Source organism: Corvus moneduloides, chromosome 5 (genome assembly GCF_009650955.1).
Source record: "Corvus moneduloides isolate bCorMon1 chromosome 5, bCorMon1.pri, whole genome shotgun sequence".
NCBI lineage: Eukaryota > Metazoa > Chordata > Aves > Passeriformes > Corvidae > Corvus > Corvus moneduloides.
Genome location: NC_045480.1, coordinates 27,798,905 through 27,817,245, shown reverse-complemented (window position 1 = coordinate 27,817,245; position 18,341 = coordinate 27,798,905). Strand labels below are relative to the sequence as shown.

General features: G+C 42.8%; 1 protein-coding gene across 3 annotated transcripts in view; it reads right to left on the bottom strand.

The window, feature by feature from the left end:
- Window positions 1-10,765, bottom strand: part of KIT (KIT proto-oncogene, receptor tyrosine kinase) — a 56,565-nt gene extending 45,800 nt beyond the window's left edge. For 2 of the 3 annotated variants that reach the window (XM_032109394.1, XM_032109396.1), the window contains exon 1: window positions 10,642-10,765. In XM_032109394.1, the coding sequence (XP_031965285.1) occupies window positions 10,642-10,711 (70 nt within the window). In that variant the 5' untranslated portion in view covers window positions 10,712-10,765. Of the gene's footprint in view, window positions 1-6,967; window positions 7,017-10,641 lie in introns of those variants that run through there. The other variant, XM_032109395.1, reaches the window with a different exon arrangement.
- Window positions 10,766-18,341: the final 7,576 nt, after the last annotated feature.

Below are 18,341 nucleotides of genomic sequence, written 5' to 3'. Positions count from 1 at the left end.
CAGCCCTGCTTGCCCCCTCACCCTGAAAGGGAAGGGGGCAAAGGAAGGGCACTGTAGAGAGCAGGAGGAGGGAGCTCGCCAGTGCAGCACTCAAAGGCGCAGCCAAGCTGACTCCATCTGCAAACAGCATTAAGGAGAAATGGAGATCTCCCACACAAAGAGCAAGTGTGGAACCAGCCAGCTGATTCCCACCCATGGCAAACCCGAGAGAGGAAGTGGCAGGAGGTTAGAACAAAGGTTGTCTTTATCATCAGTAAAGCATGGGGAACTACAGAGGCTGTGGCTGTGAGACACCCCCCTTTGCAGTGATGCCCCACAGTAAGCTTTCAGCTCCACAGTCTGCATTTGAACCTACATGGACCTGCCTCATGACACACCTCATGCCCTGGCAAGGCACTTCACAGAACAAGTAAGAGGCACTTGGTGCTTACCACTTGCAGAGAAGAGAGCTCAGGAGACTGAGGGCACACCCAGGTACACCTGGACAGAGGTTATATATGCAGCCCTCCGAACAAGATGTGATGAATCAGGAAGAGCCAGTATCAGAGACAGGTGGCAAGATGACAAATCCAGCCAGCTCTATAGACCCTGTACATCCCACTCTCCAAGAGAGACATTCACAGGCTCTTCAGGCAGGATAAGCATGAGCACCTGGGACAATCGCTGGCTTGTGGGCGGAAGCCAGCAGATCCTCCTGCAGGGGGTCTTGTCACACCAATTAGTGATGTAGCTAACAGCTCAGTACTTCAGAAGCAGGCTTAGCAGAGCAGATTCCTCACATGACCTCCAAAACCATGTGAGAGCTGCCCTATGCATGCAAGTGCAACACTCCCTCAAGGCCAGGGACTGGGGAAAGCAACTGCACCTTCCAGAGACAGACACACCTTCCTCTTCCCCACTGGCTTTATTGCCCTTGCTGAGGTGAGGAAAATCCAGACATGCAAACAGGCTATTGCTGCTGCCTGCTGAGCACCTTGCCCTTTCTGACAGGCATCCCTCACTGTGCAAATAGAGGCATTTGTCAAAGGCAGACATGTAGCTGAATATAATTCTAGTCTAGCACACATACTAAATGGCTACAGCAGGATCAAACACCACGTTTCTTTCCAAGGCTGAGTACGGTACCTCCCTGAATCCTCTTTTCTTGAGAAGTCATGGCTTTGGGGCTTTTTCTGTTGTTTTGGGGTTTGTTTTTTGAAGGAGTACCACGTGCACTACAGTAGCCCAGTCACTTACCTCGAAGCAGTATGTGTGACAACCTGCACTAGGTGATTGATCCATTTCACTATATTACACTGACGCACTATAGTCTCTTCTACCTAAACTTCCCACCGTGGAAGGAATCTACAGGCAATGTATCAATGAATAAAACCAAACCCCATGCATGACTGATCTGCCAGGTTTGGTTTTTTTTAAGCTAGAATGGTCTGTGCTTACAACAACTACCTGATAATTCTTATTCAAAGAGAAATACAGAGGACATAAATATGTATATATGTACGCACACAAGTAGATTTGCAAAAAAAAAAAAAAGGCAACTGTATGCCACAACACTTGCCAGTATTGAGATTTATACATTTAGACTGATCCTTACTCTGAATTATTGCCTTCTTCCCTCTAATTTCCAAAATTACTTATTAACCAGCTGTTCCCACAGTTAGTTTTGTCAGCTGTTAGACACATAAATAAACAAATTATAAGGTAAGTGTGGAGAATGATTAGAAGGAACCAAAAAGCACACTAATGCATAGCGTATTCATATTCAGCTGTCATGCGCCCCTTCTGTTCCTTTAATGACTCTTTCTTCTCACTTCTCTTTGCTGACATTTACATTAAAAGGTGCAGTGTCTTTCAACTTCCATTTTGAATGAATGTTCCTTGTAATGAGCAACACAGGCTTGAAAGCATGCTTTCTGAAATGCAGTAAAAAGGTAGTTTTAATGAAGAGAAATGAGAAAAATGGAGAACAGTGAATCGTTTTGCCATCTGAATTAATGCCTATTTGGAAAAGGCTCAACTGAGGAAGGAGATGTAAGACTTTTGGCAATGCGAATTCTAATTATTTCAAGTCTTGGCAGTAATTTTATCAAATAGTAGCAATTTCATTAAAAGGTGCACTGGTAATCATCTACATAAGGCCTCCAGAGGGGAAAATATACCAATAATTGCATAATTATGTTATCACTGCTTGTATGATGGACCACATTAAATACCACAAAGAGGAACACTGCTTTTTACTTTCTCTAGATATTTAGTTCAGTACGTTTTCCTAGAAGATTACAGCAATAAACAAGACCTTCAGATTAACATGTTCACCAAATTTTGCAGAAAAGACACAGTTGTCTTTTATGTACATAATACTTTGTATTCTCTTTTCCTTCACTGAAAGAACTGATAGATTAATGAGAAAAATTCTGGGTTTAGTAATAAGACAGGGTATTTATACTGTTGTGTTACCAAAATAAAAGTCATTGCATCATGTCATGCAGGCACATGGCACAGGATCCATGTAAGAAGCAGGTTTTAGGGTATTTCCGTATTTGCCCATATAAATTATGTGTATCTATTCAGAGATTTTGGTAAGTGTGCAAGAAGTTAGATTTCCCTTGTCTAAATTACACTTAAAACTTTTCTATTAAGATGTTGGTAAAAAATTCTTGTAGAAGGGTCGTTTTACAGACAACACCAAATCTAGTAAGTAGTTTTTTAGTGAGGTACCCAGCATATTACGGAAGTATCTTTGCATATGCCTTCTCAAGCTATGACTAGGACAGCTTCTGGAGGAGTCATTGGCACATTTTTCAGAACACCCTCAGGTGAAAAATTTCACCTCAGATAATCACACTAACACCCAGCAACATCTGTCACTAATGTTGTCTCAAATAGAAGTGCTTTGAATACAGAGACTTGGATATATTTCTGACAATTCGGTTTCATTTCCTCAGTCTTCTGGCAATGAGGTAAGTAACTCAGCTGTTGAACTTCATCTCTAATATCAGCCGAAGTCCAATGTGTAGTTTTTGCTTTTAAATTGTACTTTATTTTCTAGTTTACTTATAAGCCTTATCACAAATTGCATATACAGAGGTAGCTGCTTACTGAAAAGTAGTCCTCCTTCCTGCTCCAGGAGAGATACACATAAATAAACAAATTATAAGACTACTTAATGTGAGTGCAGCCTGAGTGCCTGCTTAAACAGGGAGTCCCATTTCAGGATCTCCTCTGAATATATCCAGCTTATAGGAGGAGACCACAGGGCTTACTTCTGCTCCTTCCATTTGACCTCTTTTATTGTGCTACATACCTCAAAACCTAGGTATGATAACATTAATACTACTGCAAAGTCAGCAGTTTTATGTATAATACCTGGAAGTCAGACATGCTATGGAATAGGAAACCTTAACAGCTTGTGTTAAAGTGAACACTACTGGGAGGAAGCTTGTATTTTGTGGAAGATAATAAAATTTCTTTTCAAAGTTAAAAAGTTATGCTCATCCAGGCATAGAAAGCACTTCCATGACATAGACAGTAGCAAACAAAGAAGCACCAAAAGTGAAGAAGAGAATCAACCAGCCACTGAGCAGCAGAAAATGAACGCCTCAGTATCAGGTCCTAGCACAGAATTGTATACAAGGCATACAAACAGAACCATTTCAGGTAAAAATACCCTATTAAGCTGCATATTTAATTTAATATTACATGAAAAGTAAAACCATAGCATTTTTGTAATGCAAATTTTCCTTTTAAAAGGTAAATATACTCAACAGTGATTTTGAAAATACAACAACATAAATTTAAACTTACAGCTCCCCTAATTACTAAAAAAATAAAAGCAAAAATTTATTCAAGCTGTACATTTGCTGTCAACATTTTTAAGATAATCTAACTACTGGATTCATCGAAGTCAGTCCCTGAGCACCTTTAGGCAGGTTGTGCTGCAGCAACAAACCAGCCTTTGGCATCTGGAGTTTCCTAGCATGTGCACAGAAAATATTTTCTTTATTTCAGTTCATTCAGTACAACTCAATTAAGCAACTAGTCCGTTTAAAGAGGAGCTACTGATCTGGAGCTGAAAAAAACCATGAGTGTTTCTCTCCATTGCTATTCAAAGAATAAGGAGAACATGACGTGGACTAGTTCAAAATTTTTGTAGCATAGTGATTAGAAACCACCAGTTTTGACTACAGATAGGCCTTTCAGGCATTAATTCTTTATTTCAAAACATTTCTCAATGAGTTTTTTCTTCTGAATTGGCTGGCTTCTATGTGGTGCTATTTCTTTATCTAACGGAAGAACATTTCAGAATTCTTGTTTTCTTCACTGTAATCAATGCAAATCATCGGTAAAAATCAATTATCTAACACAATAAATGTCAGCATTTTCTATTTTCATACTAAAACATACACATGAAGAATCAAGACCAGTGTATATATAACAAGCTACATAATTGCTTAAATACAGGCACAGTGATTAATCAAAGTAAGTATAACATTAACTGCAAAGGCTATATTTAATTAAAACTCTCAGTGGTAATAAAGGAGGTTAAACCTTTCTTTGCAAAATGATTAAGTACAAATGCAAAACAGTTAAAATGAGGCTCACTGTTGGCTGATGCAAATCATGATTAAAATCAGATTTACAACGCTTTGAATCAAATTGAAGCACATAGTACAGGGGGAGGTAACTATTGAACCTGGAAACACTGCATTTCTCATCTGCAGTCAGATGTCAATTTTACACATCATATCTGGAGGAAATGCAAACAAGTCTGAGAGGGCTGAGAAGAGCAGGAGGGGGAGGAGTTACAAAAGATACTCCAAAAGAAAATGTTGGAAAAGGTTTATCATAGAAAAGAGAAGCCAAAGTGTTTATATTGTCAATGCCTACAGTATTATTATAGAAAGGATGGTGATGAGCAGTTAATTATATCTAAAAGACCAGGAGAATAAAAAGATGGAATTAAGCAACCAGCAAGGGAGATTAGATATCAGGAGAAGCTTTTAACCTTTAATAACTATTTACAAGAAAAAACAGGTGGTAGACTCTGCAGCACAAATCTGCCTTAGAGCAGGTTAGAACAAAAGTCTGTGTGGGGAGATTTGCTCCATCTGACTACAAGGAAGAGCTGGGGACAGACCAGATCTCTGCAGGTATCCTCCAGCCTTACTCATAGAGTTCTATGGGAGCTTCCTAAGACTTGCCATGTCTCTTAGAAAACCAGCTGCAGGAAGATGAATGCATGAGAAACTCAGATTTCATCAGCAAGAATGAAGCTTCCAGTCCTGAGGGCTGCAGGCAAAACCTTCAACATGTGACATCAGTGCAGACATTAACTCCCAAACAAAAACCAGATTAAGTAAGAGAGCCATGTGCAAGTTTTAAATCTCATGATACCCGTCAGCAGGAATCTAGTTAGTTCTGAACGGCTTAGGTATGCGAACACCCCAAACATTTCTATTACACAGCTCAGTGGGATTTTCCACCCCTTCAAAGCATGCAGGCTCTGAATGACAAGTTATAACCAACAAGCTTGACTTCTTTTTTCTGTGTGGCTTTTGCACAATGCCTTTCTGTAAAACAAACCCACTCCAGCCTTCTCTTCTCCAGGCTGAACAACCCCAGCTCTCTCAGCCTGTCTTCACAGGAGATGTGCTCCAGCCCTCTGGTCCCTCATGAGGAGCATGGCCACCCAGCATGAGCAGAGGAGCACTGCTTAGTTTAACATGACTGATAGGAAAAGAGAGGAGATGTAGGACTAACCTGGCATTTGCCATGCTTGCAAAGAACCTGTAAGAAATGCATCTCTCTGATTTTCACATTTGCCTGCCACAGTTTTCATCTCTTCTTAATTTAAATCAGCCCATGCATCCTCTTATCACTTAGATTTACAACTGTCAGTGCCTAGATGACCAGAGAATTCTTCGCCACATCAAATATTTAATGATTGTGTTACATGATTACAGATTCAACTGTCAAGATGACATTTAAAATTATACACATTTAATGCAGTCAGCCCCCCACCCCCCCCCCCCCCCCCCCCAGTAACAAAAAAACTCTGTAGCTCATAATGTTATCCAGTGAGGCTTCATTTTAGTTCAATTTCCAGGAATGATCACTCTGGAGCAGCCCAGAAGTCGCATAGCATGGTAGCAACATGAGAAACTTTTCTGTTATTTACATGCCTGTTTGCTGTTAAAAGTCAAGAGCCTTATGTGCTGTTAAAAAATCTTTTGCAACATGAAAGATATCATTAAAAGTCCATTAAATCTGAAAACCTGTGTTTTCAGAATAAATCAACATAATCCCCAAGAGTAAATCCACTGAGAGAATAACATTTACTGTGCTTTCTAATTGGTATCCCCTAGAAAATAGGAGTCACATTCTCCCCTCAAACACAGATGTTTACACTCTCCTTACGCTTTTATCACTAACGGCAGCAATCTTGGCCAGTGGACAAACAATACACTTCAGTTGTCATTAGGTTTGGCAGCCAGCCAAGGAGACTGCTCACACGCGTAAAATTACGTTCATTTATGACTGTTTGCAGGATTCATTGTCAAACAGGGTCCTATTGGGAAAAAACCTTCTAGTTTCCTAAAAGCCACTGAAAAAGCCAAGCACAATACTACAGAATACCATAATATAGAAGAATATTAGTAATTTTTAAATTTCCTTTTATGTCAAGGTCTCATAATGTCTATGTGCATTCTCTTCAGACTTTTTTAATAAATGACCAAAAGATGTAACACGCTTTCATTAGATGCCTTAGCATCAGCTCTTCTCTCCTGCCTAAGGTTACAATGAACACCTTGAGCCCTTTTACAGCTGAAAAGTCTCAACCAGGGGAGCTGAGTTTCTAAGGGACAGAAACATCTGCAAGTTGTTTCTTGTGCACAGGAGCAGTCAGAAAGACATTCAGAAATTTTAAAAAGGTAAAGCTTTGTACTTAAAGTGAGAGGGTACTTACAGTAAATGCAATGCATTAGGATATCAGACCTCATTTCCTCTAGCCATTCTCTGAACAGCTGAAAGAGACTTAAGGAAATGAGTCAAAATCCTGGAAGATGTTTGTACTAGATGAAAAAGAAAACAACATCTGTAAAATCATGTGTCACCATCCATAGAGCAAGACAATGTGTAGCACTTGATCTCTGCAATGGCATTCATTTTTGTGGACAGAGAAATAAAGCTGAAAAGTGGCTTAACCTTGAGCAATTACTGCCTCTCTTCTACAAGACTGACAGGAGATTATATCAGTCATTGTGTATTGTAGATAAACATATGTGTTGTTGAAACTCTTTGATGCTGTGTGGTTCTTGTTTCATCCAGATTTTGTTCCTTACCTTCAGATTCCATCAGACTGTTTACTGTTCAGACCAGGAAGCAGCTTTCCTTCAAACTACAAATGCCTAATATTTGGTATTCAGTTTGACAGCTCCACATATGCCTTAAAAATCTTTCTAATAGCTTGCAGTAACAACAAATTATAGTTCAGACAGAAATCCAAAGACTATAGGATACCATTAGTCTCTCAGAACAGACCAGAGAGCGAAAAGGACACGCTTCACTAGGAGAACCTCTTACTGACTGGAATATGACTCAGATGTCCCTCCCAAGACCTGTCTTAGCTCATGTTTACATGTGCTAAAGACATATCCCTTCCAATTCCACCTGTGTCCTGGTGCAGCATGTCCCTTCTGGAGGTGACTCAGGATCCTTTGCTTAACTCAGGCACTTGCAAAGAAGTGTTACTGTTTGGACAATCACTGGGAGAGCTGAAACAAGATGGAAAACCCACAGAGAGCCAATACAACCCAACAGTACTACAGCTGCAGTCATCTGTTGACAAGAGGCTCTCTCTGGCAAAATAAGCACATGGAAATGCCTTCAGTCTCTATGAATGGTATTTAAACAGGATGCAAATGGGAGTCTCACTTCTTGCCAAATTTGTCACATTCTTTATTATAAAGCCTGAACAAAAATCACTTACGCACTTGCTGGGAGAGGGTTCCCAGTGGTAATGCAAGGAAAAAGAGCTGAATATTGAGCAATCTTTGACATTTCCATTCTGCTCCTGACAGTGGCCTTAGGCCATATTTCTGCACAGGAGACTCTGCACTGCCACAGGGGAGGGAGGAAAAGGAGAAGGAGAGAACAGAAATGGAAACGGGAGTGGGGAGGGAAGGATACTCAGATGGTTTGAGGGCGGTCAAGCCAGTGACTGACAGCAATCAGAATCCTCGTCAAATTCAATCTTCCTCCTTCATGGCTGACAGGTAGCAGGGAGCATCATGAAAACAGACATTCTTCCCCCTGGGCACAGGAAGAGTCTCCTATTACTCTGCAGCTGATTGGAAAAAAAAAAAGTTGCACTGATAGATGCTGAAAGGAACCATGTCCAGTCTTCCATGACCACAAGATGGAAATGCAAGAGACTCAGGCAGAGTACTGGATGGTGGGGGACAAAGTGAGCCTTGAGGGAGGACAGGAGAAGCAGAGAGAAAAGCTCATTCCAGAATATTGCATCAAAATGAGGACTAGGCAAGCCCCAAATGGAAGGAAGTGTGGAAGTATGTTAGGATGCAAGAAAAAGAAAAAGTAGGGACTGACTATGGACAGAAGAGATGAATGGTTTACCCTTTGAGAAGCTATATTAAGCTGTTTTCTACATCCTCCTTCCCAGTTTGCAACCAAAGGAAGAAGCTCTTGACCAACAGCCAAAGAAAGATACTTATTATAAATCTGTATACTGATAAACAGGATAGGTCTCAACAGGGACTGTGGGAGATCATCCCAGCCAAGTGTCTACACTGAGGCAAAACCAAAAGTAGCACAGGGTCACAGTAGCTCTGCAGCAATCCAGAACAGCACGTCAGCTCTGTCCTGCCTGTCACTTCTGATGTTCCTATGCCACTGCCAGGACACAAACCATCACTCTGATACCTCCTCCAGCACCACAAAACTAGCCCAGAATACTCCTACATCTGCATGATACACAGATGATGCACATACATACCCAAGGACAGCTGTCTTTTGCAGCAGCAAGTTATTTCTTACAACATGGTGTGTTTTTGTTCAACAAGTTTTCGTCTGATGTGTCCCTGAAGTCTCCCACAAGTGTGTAAACCCAGAACGAGAGGAAGGATCATAAGAAAGGTTCCCTCCTTGGTTCTCCAGTAGTCTGGAAACTGCACCTCTGTCTTACAGGAGATGCTGCCAGTGTGACCTGTTTCCCAAGCTTTCCTTAAGAACAGTCTAACTATATGACGAAGGATAACCTTAAAGTGCAGGCAAGAAATACATGAAGTAAAGAAAGCTGGCACGTATTAATAATTTCAACACTTAAAAAATGTCTTTCTAGGAATAACTTATTGGTAGGAGACTTTCCCACTCCCGTGGCCACAGCATTTTGCAGCCCTGTGTGGGTACTTCTAAATAGAAAAGTCCAAATTGCCAGATACCACACTTACTCAGATTACCAATAAACAAAAGGCAGCAAACACAAAAAGTTACCTAAACAAAGCCACTAAGACATGATGAAGTGAAGTGCTCTGCAGTGAAGAAGTGTAACTTGTCACTACTGTTAATTCCTGGTGTTTTAGTGCTATTTGCTCCCATGGGCAGAGGATGGCGGAACCCTCCCCGTCTGTCACGGAGGGTGCTCTGCAAGGCTTCTCTCTGGTGGTGGCAGCAGACGTTTAACACCTATCGCTGTACACCGCTTCCCTGGATACTCAGCTCGTTCCTAGCTAAGCAGCAGAAGAACCTTTCACATTATCTCCTTTCAGACTTCAGTGCCCAGGGCCAAGTTCCTCCCCAGGTCTAGCAGCGACCTCCTTACAGCACCTTCCCCTGGGCACCGCAAAAAGCCTCCTAAGCCTACAAACGATGCAAGGAGATGCACGGCGGCTCTGAAAGCCATGTGCCAAATTGCCCAGAGCTGCAGCCAGATGCAGTATTTAAAACCATTAGACCTGTGCTCCAGGGCTGTGAGGTCAGGCAAGTAGACCCCTTTTTTAGAAAGGAGTGGAAGGGAACCTACGACACACCAAAGTTTTAGCACCAGCTGACCACCCGAAGGCCTGAAAGGCACCCATCGCCCTCCTCTTCACCGCGAAGGACGTCAGTGCCGGAGCAGACCAGCCCTGATGCCCTGTCCCGCGGCGATCCCCGCACCCGAGGCACCGGCCCGCCGGCGGGCGCAGAAGGCACCGAGCCCACCTGGCTCCCCGGGGAGGCTGCACCCCGCTGCACAACGCTGGACACCTGGCGGCGGCCGCTCGTTCCTGCCCATTGTTCAACGAGCACTTAAGCGCGGGGACATTTTGTACTGATCCCCAGATAGTTTATTGTCAAAACAGCCCGGCCGGGGAGATGGAGGAGGATGGAGGGGTTCGCTGCCGGCCCCTCTCCCAGCCCCGGATACCCGCGCACGGCAGACAAAGGACTTTATTTTCCCCGGCGGGGCGTCCCACAAGGGCAGCGCGGGGCGATGTCAGGCACACCGCGGGCTACAGCCCGACCCCCGGCGCGGCGCTGCCCCGTGGGAAGGGGCCGCCAGCGCCGAAGTTTTCCCCGCCGCCGCCCGTGCCGATCCCGGCCCCGCGGGGCTCCACGCCCGCCCGCGCCCGCGGCTCCCACCTGCGGGGAAGAGGCTCAGCAGCAGCAGCACGGTGCGTGCCAGCTCCCGGGCGAGGATCGCGCCCTCCATCCCAGCGCGGCTGCCGCTCGCAGCGCCCGGCGCGGAGATGCCCGAGCCCCCGCGGGAGGGAGCGGAGTAGAGCCGGCCCCGCCCCGCCCCGCGCCGCGCCCCCGCCCCGGCGCCGCGGGGATGGGCGCAGGTGAGGAGCTCCCCCGCCCCCCGGGGAAGGGCCGCGCTCCGCGGTGCCTCGTTTGGGCTCACCGTGAAGCCCTAAACAAAATGATTTAAGAAAGAAGGGCAGAGCCCAGTGGGCGAATGTGTGCGCAGTGCTGTCTTCGGGGAGAGCTGCTCTCCTCACGGGCAGCATTCTGCCATGCCGAGCACCCGAGGGATCGGGGCCGTGGGGCTGCGTAAGCCCAAGTGGAACGTGGACCGGAGAAAGGTGGGGGGAGCGGCCGGGCTGGGTACGGGAGCTGGAAACGGAGAAAGCATCCCTTAAAGGGCAGGTACAAAGCCATTTGCCTAGCTTTGAAGTCCTCACTGATCGCTCCTGGAGGTGTCATAGCGGTTTCTAGAGGCACCAAGGGGATCGCCTCCGCCCTGGCTCGCACCGCTGAGAGCCCGCTGTGGGTCACCACCTATTAAGGGCCAGAGCACCTGGAGTGAGACTTAAAAGTATATGCTGTGACACAAAGCGAAGACTTGAAAGAAGTGCCTGGAAAATAGAAAACTGACAGGGAGCTTAAACGTGGAAAGGGTCCTTAAGAAAAGGATTGTGAGCGATTGTTTTTCATGTCCCTCAAGGGCAAGATAAAAAGTAATCCATTTGATTCTCAGAGAAAAAAAAAAAAGAAAAAAGAAAAGAAGTCACTTAAATGTAAGGAAGGCACTTGCGAAGAGCAAGGAGGATTTAGACTACAAATGCATTGCGGAGAAGGGGCTGTGGAATCCCACAGAGAGAGTTTTTTAAGCATTGATGAGACGACTGACGAGGATCTGGGAGCACTCGCTTCTGTAGCAGCAGAACTGGAGTGGAGCTGCTCTTCAGGCAGAAATAACACAAACTACACAAATGTCTACCTTTAACACTGCTTTGGCAGGCAGTGTCACACACTGCTGAGGCGAAAGAAAGGTATACGGGTGACCCAGGCAAAGGAGTCGTGCATGCATTCACCAGCCATGCCCTGCCCAAGGTATCCATAGGCAGCACCTGAACAGGCAGGTGGGCGAAGGACACACAGACTGTCAGAAAACCCGTAACAACACTTCTGGATGTACAGAAAGATGTAGAGGACATATGGCAAAACTTTCACCCAAGGAAAAGTATAAATGTAGACTTCTTGAAATGTGTCAGTACAGATCAGAAAAAATTATTGCAGGTAAAATATTCCTTTTTTTTTTTTTCTTCCTCTTCCTTTCTGTTTCACTCCTGTCAGATTTTTTTCCAAGGTTAATAGCGCTGTCCCACATGGTCCAGCATGAGATGAAAGTCTTGTCTTATATGTTTAAATGGCTCTCTCCATTTCTTTACTCTCTTTCATCTCTGACAGCCAGTCTCTTTTGATGGGTGAATCCTTCCTCTGCTGCAAAATGGAATACTTTTTTGTTAGCACACCAACAATTTCAAAATCAAATAACGTTTTAAAATCATAATTTTTACTAGGTGCTAGCCTCATCAAATTAATCTTAGGGAGGAAAAAATAACTGAAATACTTAGTTTTTTACTGTCTCCCCGATTTTCCAGGTGTCTCTGGATTTTGTTTCTGTAGGAGAAAAAAAGTGAGCTGGAATTTTTTTATATAAATACTTGATGCATTTACAGTTTAATTTCTTCAGGAGGCAAAGGCAGCGCACAGTATACTATAAGAGGTTTTCACTGAAGCATTATCAAGGAACATGTGATGTTGTTATTGTGGCAGGTTTCTCCCTGTTCTCCTTGATTAGTGCTCTTTCAGTTAGTGGCCTGCCTTTAGGTCCTGCACATCCCTGATCACATGAAGCCAAACTCCGCGTGGCTCTGCATCATATGCCTCATTTTCACAAGCATTAGCTCAACGTTAGATCTCAAAATCAAAGTGGCAACAGTATTCTTCACGTGCTTTGACTGACTATAAATAGCAGCAGTCACTGGGAAACAAAGGTGAATTGCTTTTAACCTTGCCCCTTCATTTATTTTTAATAATTGTAATGACAAATGCAGTTGCCCTTTCCAACGTATTGCACGGAATGCTCTAAGTTCTCTTGTCTATATGCTCTTTTCATTATAGAAGCAAAAGAAAGTTTCTTAAGCAGTGGAGGTTTCTCTTAGGTCTTTTTCCTACCTTTGTCCAAAATACGTGAGCATAAATTAGAAAGGTTCTTCTTTGGCTTTGCAGCCAGCCTCACATGTTCCTCTCTTTGGTTGTCACTGTGGTACTGTGGCAGTATGTTAGGACAGGTAATGCCATCTCTCCTCATCGTCTGCTGGAGACAACTTGCAGTAGGTTGACATTTGGGGGAGTGTGGAATGAAAAGAGAGACAAGAGAGATCTACAGGCTTTGGACATGATACAGATTTGGAGATAAGAATGATAAGCTTGGAGAAATATGTGAAATTATATTTGAAAAGTTCACTTCAGCTTGAAATCCTGAAAGTGACTTAACATTTGTGGATAAGCACCTTTAAAAAGTCAATTCAAAAGATTTTTTTTACACATTCATGGGACTGCTTGCTGAAGTAAACATTGAATAGATCGATAATATTGGTAAGATTAAGCTAATGTCATTGAAAGACTGGTGCTCTAATGAAGGACTTGTCATTTCTGTATCTGAATGGAAATGCATTTAGAAATTAGCTAGTTTGACGGTTTCAAACAATTTATTTGTCAGACCTATGAAAACCTTTTTTGCAGCATAAATAATCTTAGAATCTATTTTATCTGTGACAAAATGTATCTATTGAGAAGAGAGGAAAATACTCTTCTGATATAGCCAATCAATGCTGGCTAGAATCCTTCCTGATAACCCTGTGATAACAACTTTTTCTATAGGGTTGTACTTTCCTTTTTCTAAATTGCAGATTGACAGACTTTAGGCTGGAGCATGGCTCTTTCATATAAACTGGCAGCCCCAGCAAGCCAGACAGCTCCAGAATTAACTCCTCTGTGATTCCTGAAGGCTTTTAGAAATTATGAGAGTTAGAAACACATATTGATTTACCAATGTTGCTGTAAAAGCTATCTAATCATGGGCATAAAAGTTTGTTAAGCTTTTTAAAAGTGAAAAGTGGTTAAATTTCTGCCTTGTGCATTCATCTAAAACAGCATTTCTGAAGAGTGGCTGTTGGGAATGTCATATGACCACTGTGCAAAAATATATACTCAGCACTCTGCTGTATCTTGATCCTAATTGACAAAACTGTAGCTGGGAATTTTCTCAGCCTCTTGTTTTATTAATTAAAAAAATAATAAAAAGTATGTGAAATCTGCTGGTCTAAACTGTTGGTACAGCAAGGTATAATCCATCTGGACCTATTTTCTAGAAACCTTGAGATTTTGGGACATCCCACTGCACTTTTTTTATTGATCTCTAGTCTTCTGCTCTTCACGCTGACAGGTTGGGGTGGGTAAGTGGAGAAAACTGGTAGCATTTGATAGGCATACATCCTAAGACTTCATCTGTAGACAGCAGGATTATAATGTTTTCCATGCAGTTTAACTGATGAAATTTCTGCTATTTTTAGAGGGATGACACTAAAATAAATTCGGATAAAGTGGACACCTTTATCTCATTCTCCCTGGAATATGAATCTTCAAACTGAATCCATTCAGTATTACTAAAGCAGGAGGTGTGTCTTATTCCCTTTTAATCCAATTGTGTAGAACACTCACTAAGTCCCATTGTGCCTGTGATCTTAAACCGGCATTGCCATCCTCGTTAATTAAAGATTTTTCCAGCACTGAATGTCAAGAGCCTAGATAGAGTCGTCATTGAAGCTTGAAATATATGCTGTTTTTGAAGACATCTTGTATTATCACATGCATAGCACGCTATTGTAAAAACTGTTTTATCAGTCTAAGCTTAAGTGGAAAATAAAGGCTCTAATCTTCTTGATAGCATTTTTGTTAGTTTATAGCCTGCAATCTTACTAAGAAAAGAGATTTGTCTTTATGAACTGCCAAATGTAGTTCTTGCCTTTATCGCTTGCAGCTTTATTTGCACAGGCCACTGTTGAGAATTGACTCCATGCAGCAACCTAGGTCTTTTCAAGTGTTGTTTTGTCTTACTTAATTTTGTTGCTGGGTTGTTGTTGGGGTTTTTTTTTTAATGAGTTGAGCATATCAAAAGAATTGTGGAGTAACAGCTGATGTGGCTTCCTCAAACTCATTCTCCTTTCTCAGCTTGCTGCCCTACCCATTCTTCCCTGGCCTTCACATACACAGCAGCTTCAGGCTGCAGACCCAGAGAGCCTTGTCCTTGCCCTCTCTGCCTGCTCCCCACAGGATATTAATGCCTTGGTTGCTGAAAACATATCCAGGCTCTGAACCTCGTGACAAGAACTAACTTTGCTTTGCAGTTTATAAAGAGTGCTTCTGTGTTTTCTTACAGTGCTGTGCCATATCTGAAATCTAAATAAATGGCTAGACAGGGGCTTGTCAGGCATTTTTCTCTGAGGTGATTAAAGCCATGTGAGGTCCAGTTGACTCCTTTGACATGTTTGCTAAATTGCACTATTTTGCATATAAATCTGGGGCTCAAATAAGAAGAAAACTAAAACAAAAGCAAAGGAGCTGCCTTGATTGTGATAATATATGTCAAAAGCGTGATGTGGAGAAGAGAGTGTTTCTCTAGCCTGTGTTCCCTGAGTAGATGAACTAAAAAGCTTGGATTTTTTATCATGACTTGTTTGTCACCTTGCCTCTCAAAGTGTCTTTCTTTAACCTATTTTAATTAAGCATTCTTTAGGGGTATCATAAATTGCTTGGCTGCTTTTTAGCTTTGCAAGGTATCTTCAAAGCTCTTTGGGTACCATTTTGTTTATAGCTTTGTGTAGTTTGAAGAAATCTGTCAGTTCCCCCTTATTCAGCTTTAAAATTTGTTACTAATTTGGGTTGTACTTTATGGGCAAGCAGCCTGTTTTGACTCCTCCTGCTAGTGCTGCTCTCACATGTCTGTTGCAGAGCCTTCAGCCTTTGTCAGAAGAGCATCATATGAGCCTCCTGCTCTCTCCTCATCCCATCGGCAGTGCCTGCTCTGCCTGTCTCCTTGTACAAAGCAAGGTGGATTTGTCACAACCCTAGCACCTTGTCTGGAACAAGGATATCAGTGTTTGGCCTTAAAAACAGCTGTTATTTATTTCAGAGAAGACAGTTCTTAGAACAGTAAACAGACTGCACATGTGACCCATTTACTATTTTTCATAGTAAGACCCAGAAGCTTGGTCTCCTTGGCTGCCTCTCCACAAATCTTGTCTCAGTTCCAGCTCAGTTTTGTTCAATTCCCAGGATGACCATGGGCAGCTGAACTAATTAGAGAGCAAGACACTTACTAGTTAGCATCTCCATCAACTCCGATCATTGGGAAAGCTAGCCTTGCACTTTGCTACAGATGGATCAAGTATCCACAGAGGTAACTTTGCCTCTCACTTCTGCCCCTGCAACCTTTTTCAGTAATCCCTATTAAAGTAAAATGCTGTAAATGCTGTTGCCCCTCTCTCTGGAGTAGGTGACCCTTACCAAGGCAGTGCTGCGGTGTCTTCGGGGGCCACACAGCAGGTATGTATGTATTTAGGCTTTCATTACTGTCTGGCTTCACAGTTCTTGGTAACCAAAAGTCTCTAAGAGATTATTTTCCTATCAGTCTTATTCCATTTTCCTACAGCTATCTTGTGCTGCCAGAGGCTTTGAGATCTTTTTATTTTTTTTCAGCTCTGTGTATTTGTGAATGCAGTATATATTATAATACCCAAGCCCACAGTGTTGGTAAACATACACAGCATTGGAAGAGTTAAGGGTTGTCAAAGATGCCTCCTCATTAAGAAGGTCATGCCCATCACATTTATCATCCAGTCCTCTCTTTTTTCACCTGTAGAAAGTTTTTCAGACTTTTTGATAAGAATTTTCAAAATGGGATGGTGCAATGAGATGGAAATTTCAGTAAGCAGCCTGTTATGTAGCATAAGTGAGCTTTTGCAGACACTTTCCTCCACAGTGAATGCTCACTGCCCAGCACCTGGAAAGGCCCACACCAAGGGATTGCACCTTGATAAATTTGCATTTTGATGACTCAGTTTGCCTGGATAATCAGAAGGAAAAAAAAACAGTTAGTGAAGCTGCTCAGCAGTAGAAATGATATTTGTCCCCGTGATACAGGTATTGTAAAGCCTGCTGATACTAATGAAATCATCTAGATGTAGAAGGTTTGTGAATTTGGATATTCTGTTAAATAGGATGATTACTCATCATTTTTTCTCCTCCTCTTCTGACTTTAAGCATATTTACTAGGGTCATATCAATTCAGTATGCTCAAATTCAGACAAATGAGTTTCAGAATATGTTTTGTGTGATCCCTTTCCTAATTTATCTCAGTTCTTTTAGGGAGTTGATATTAAAATGATGATTACTTAAGTGTGGAATTTATCTAGATGCTTCTAAACACTTCTCCCTACAAATCTGCCTGATATGCAGTATAAACAACTGCATTAGTGTAAAAAAAAAATCTAAAGACCGTATCTGGTTTTATCCTGGTGTGTTAAGTTGGTTCCCTCTTGTGTATTGTATCTGCTTCTGAATTCGAGAGCACTGCTGGTAAAGCCCATATCCCAGCTGTGGGCCCCGTGCCAGGCTCCCATTTGTGTACAGGTTCCCACACTCACCTATTAGGAGGCAACTTCCAGCATCTGTACCAAGTTGTGTTTTCAGAGCTCACCAGCTTTTTGTGCGTGCAGTGGAAAAGCCCTGATTTCACTTTTGCCTGTTAGAAGTCTTACAGACATTTATATCTGAAAGTCAGGGTCGTTAATTGACTGCCCATAGAGCCATCCCCTGCTGAAAGGCAGCTGCCTTTGAGGAGGGAGCCGTTGTCACCCGGCAGCGCACAGCACTGATTTAGGGCCAGAAAGTGCCCAACTAAAATGGAGATTATGGATTCTTTGGGGTTCAGATGGAAATTACAGAGCATCCCTTTGCCATCTGCTCCTTGTTGGAAATAATGCAAATGTAAATGTCAGCTTTGCATTCTATGAGCCTATTACCCCTCTAGGCATACAGCCTTTCTTGCTGAGGGGAGGTGCATCCACTGGGACTGGGTTTTCACAGCTGATAGCATGGTTTCTGTGTCCATCCCAAACTACTCCCGTGTCATTCAGGCCTATGTTTGTAACACTGGTTTGTGAGACACTGGCCGTGAAATAGGCTTAGGAAGTTCCTGTCCCTTCTTGCCCTATTTCTGTCCCCTTTTGAGGCACTTTAACGTGCTAGCTCTTTGTTTTGCTGTCACAGATATTTTGAGGAACCACAGAAAAGGCTACTTTTCACCCTAATCTGGTTTGTGATCTGGTTTACTGTGCAGCTTTGTGAACTGGTCTATTGCCAAACTGAGGGAGGAAAAGCAATGAGAACAAGCAGTGAGAAGGAAATTACACTGGCTTGCTGCTAAAGGCAGCATCTCACGCAAGCAAACACTTTTTTTCTACAGGAGCCAAAGTACCAAAGTAAATGCC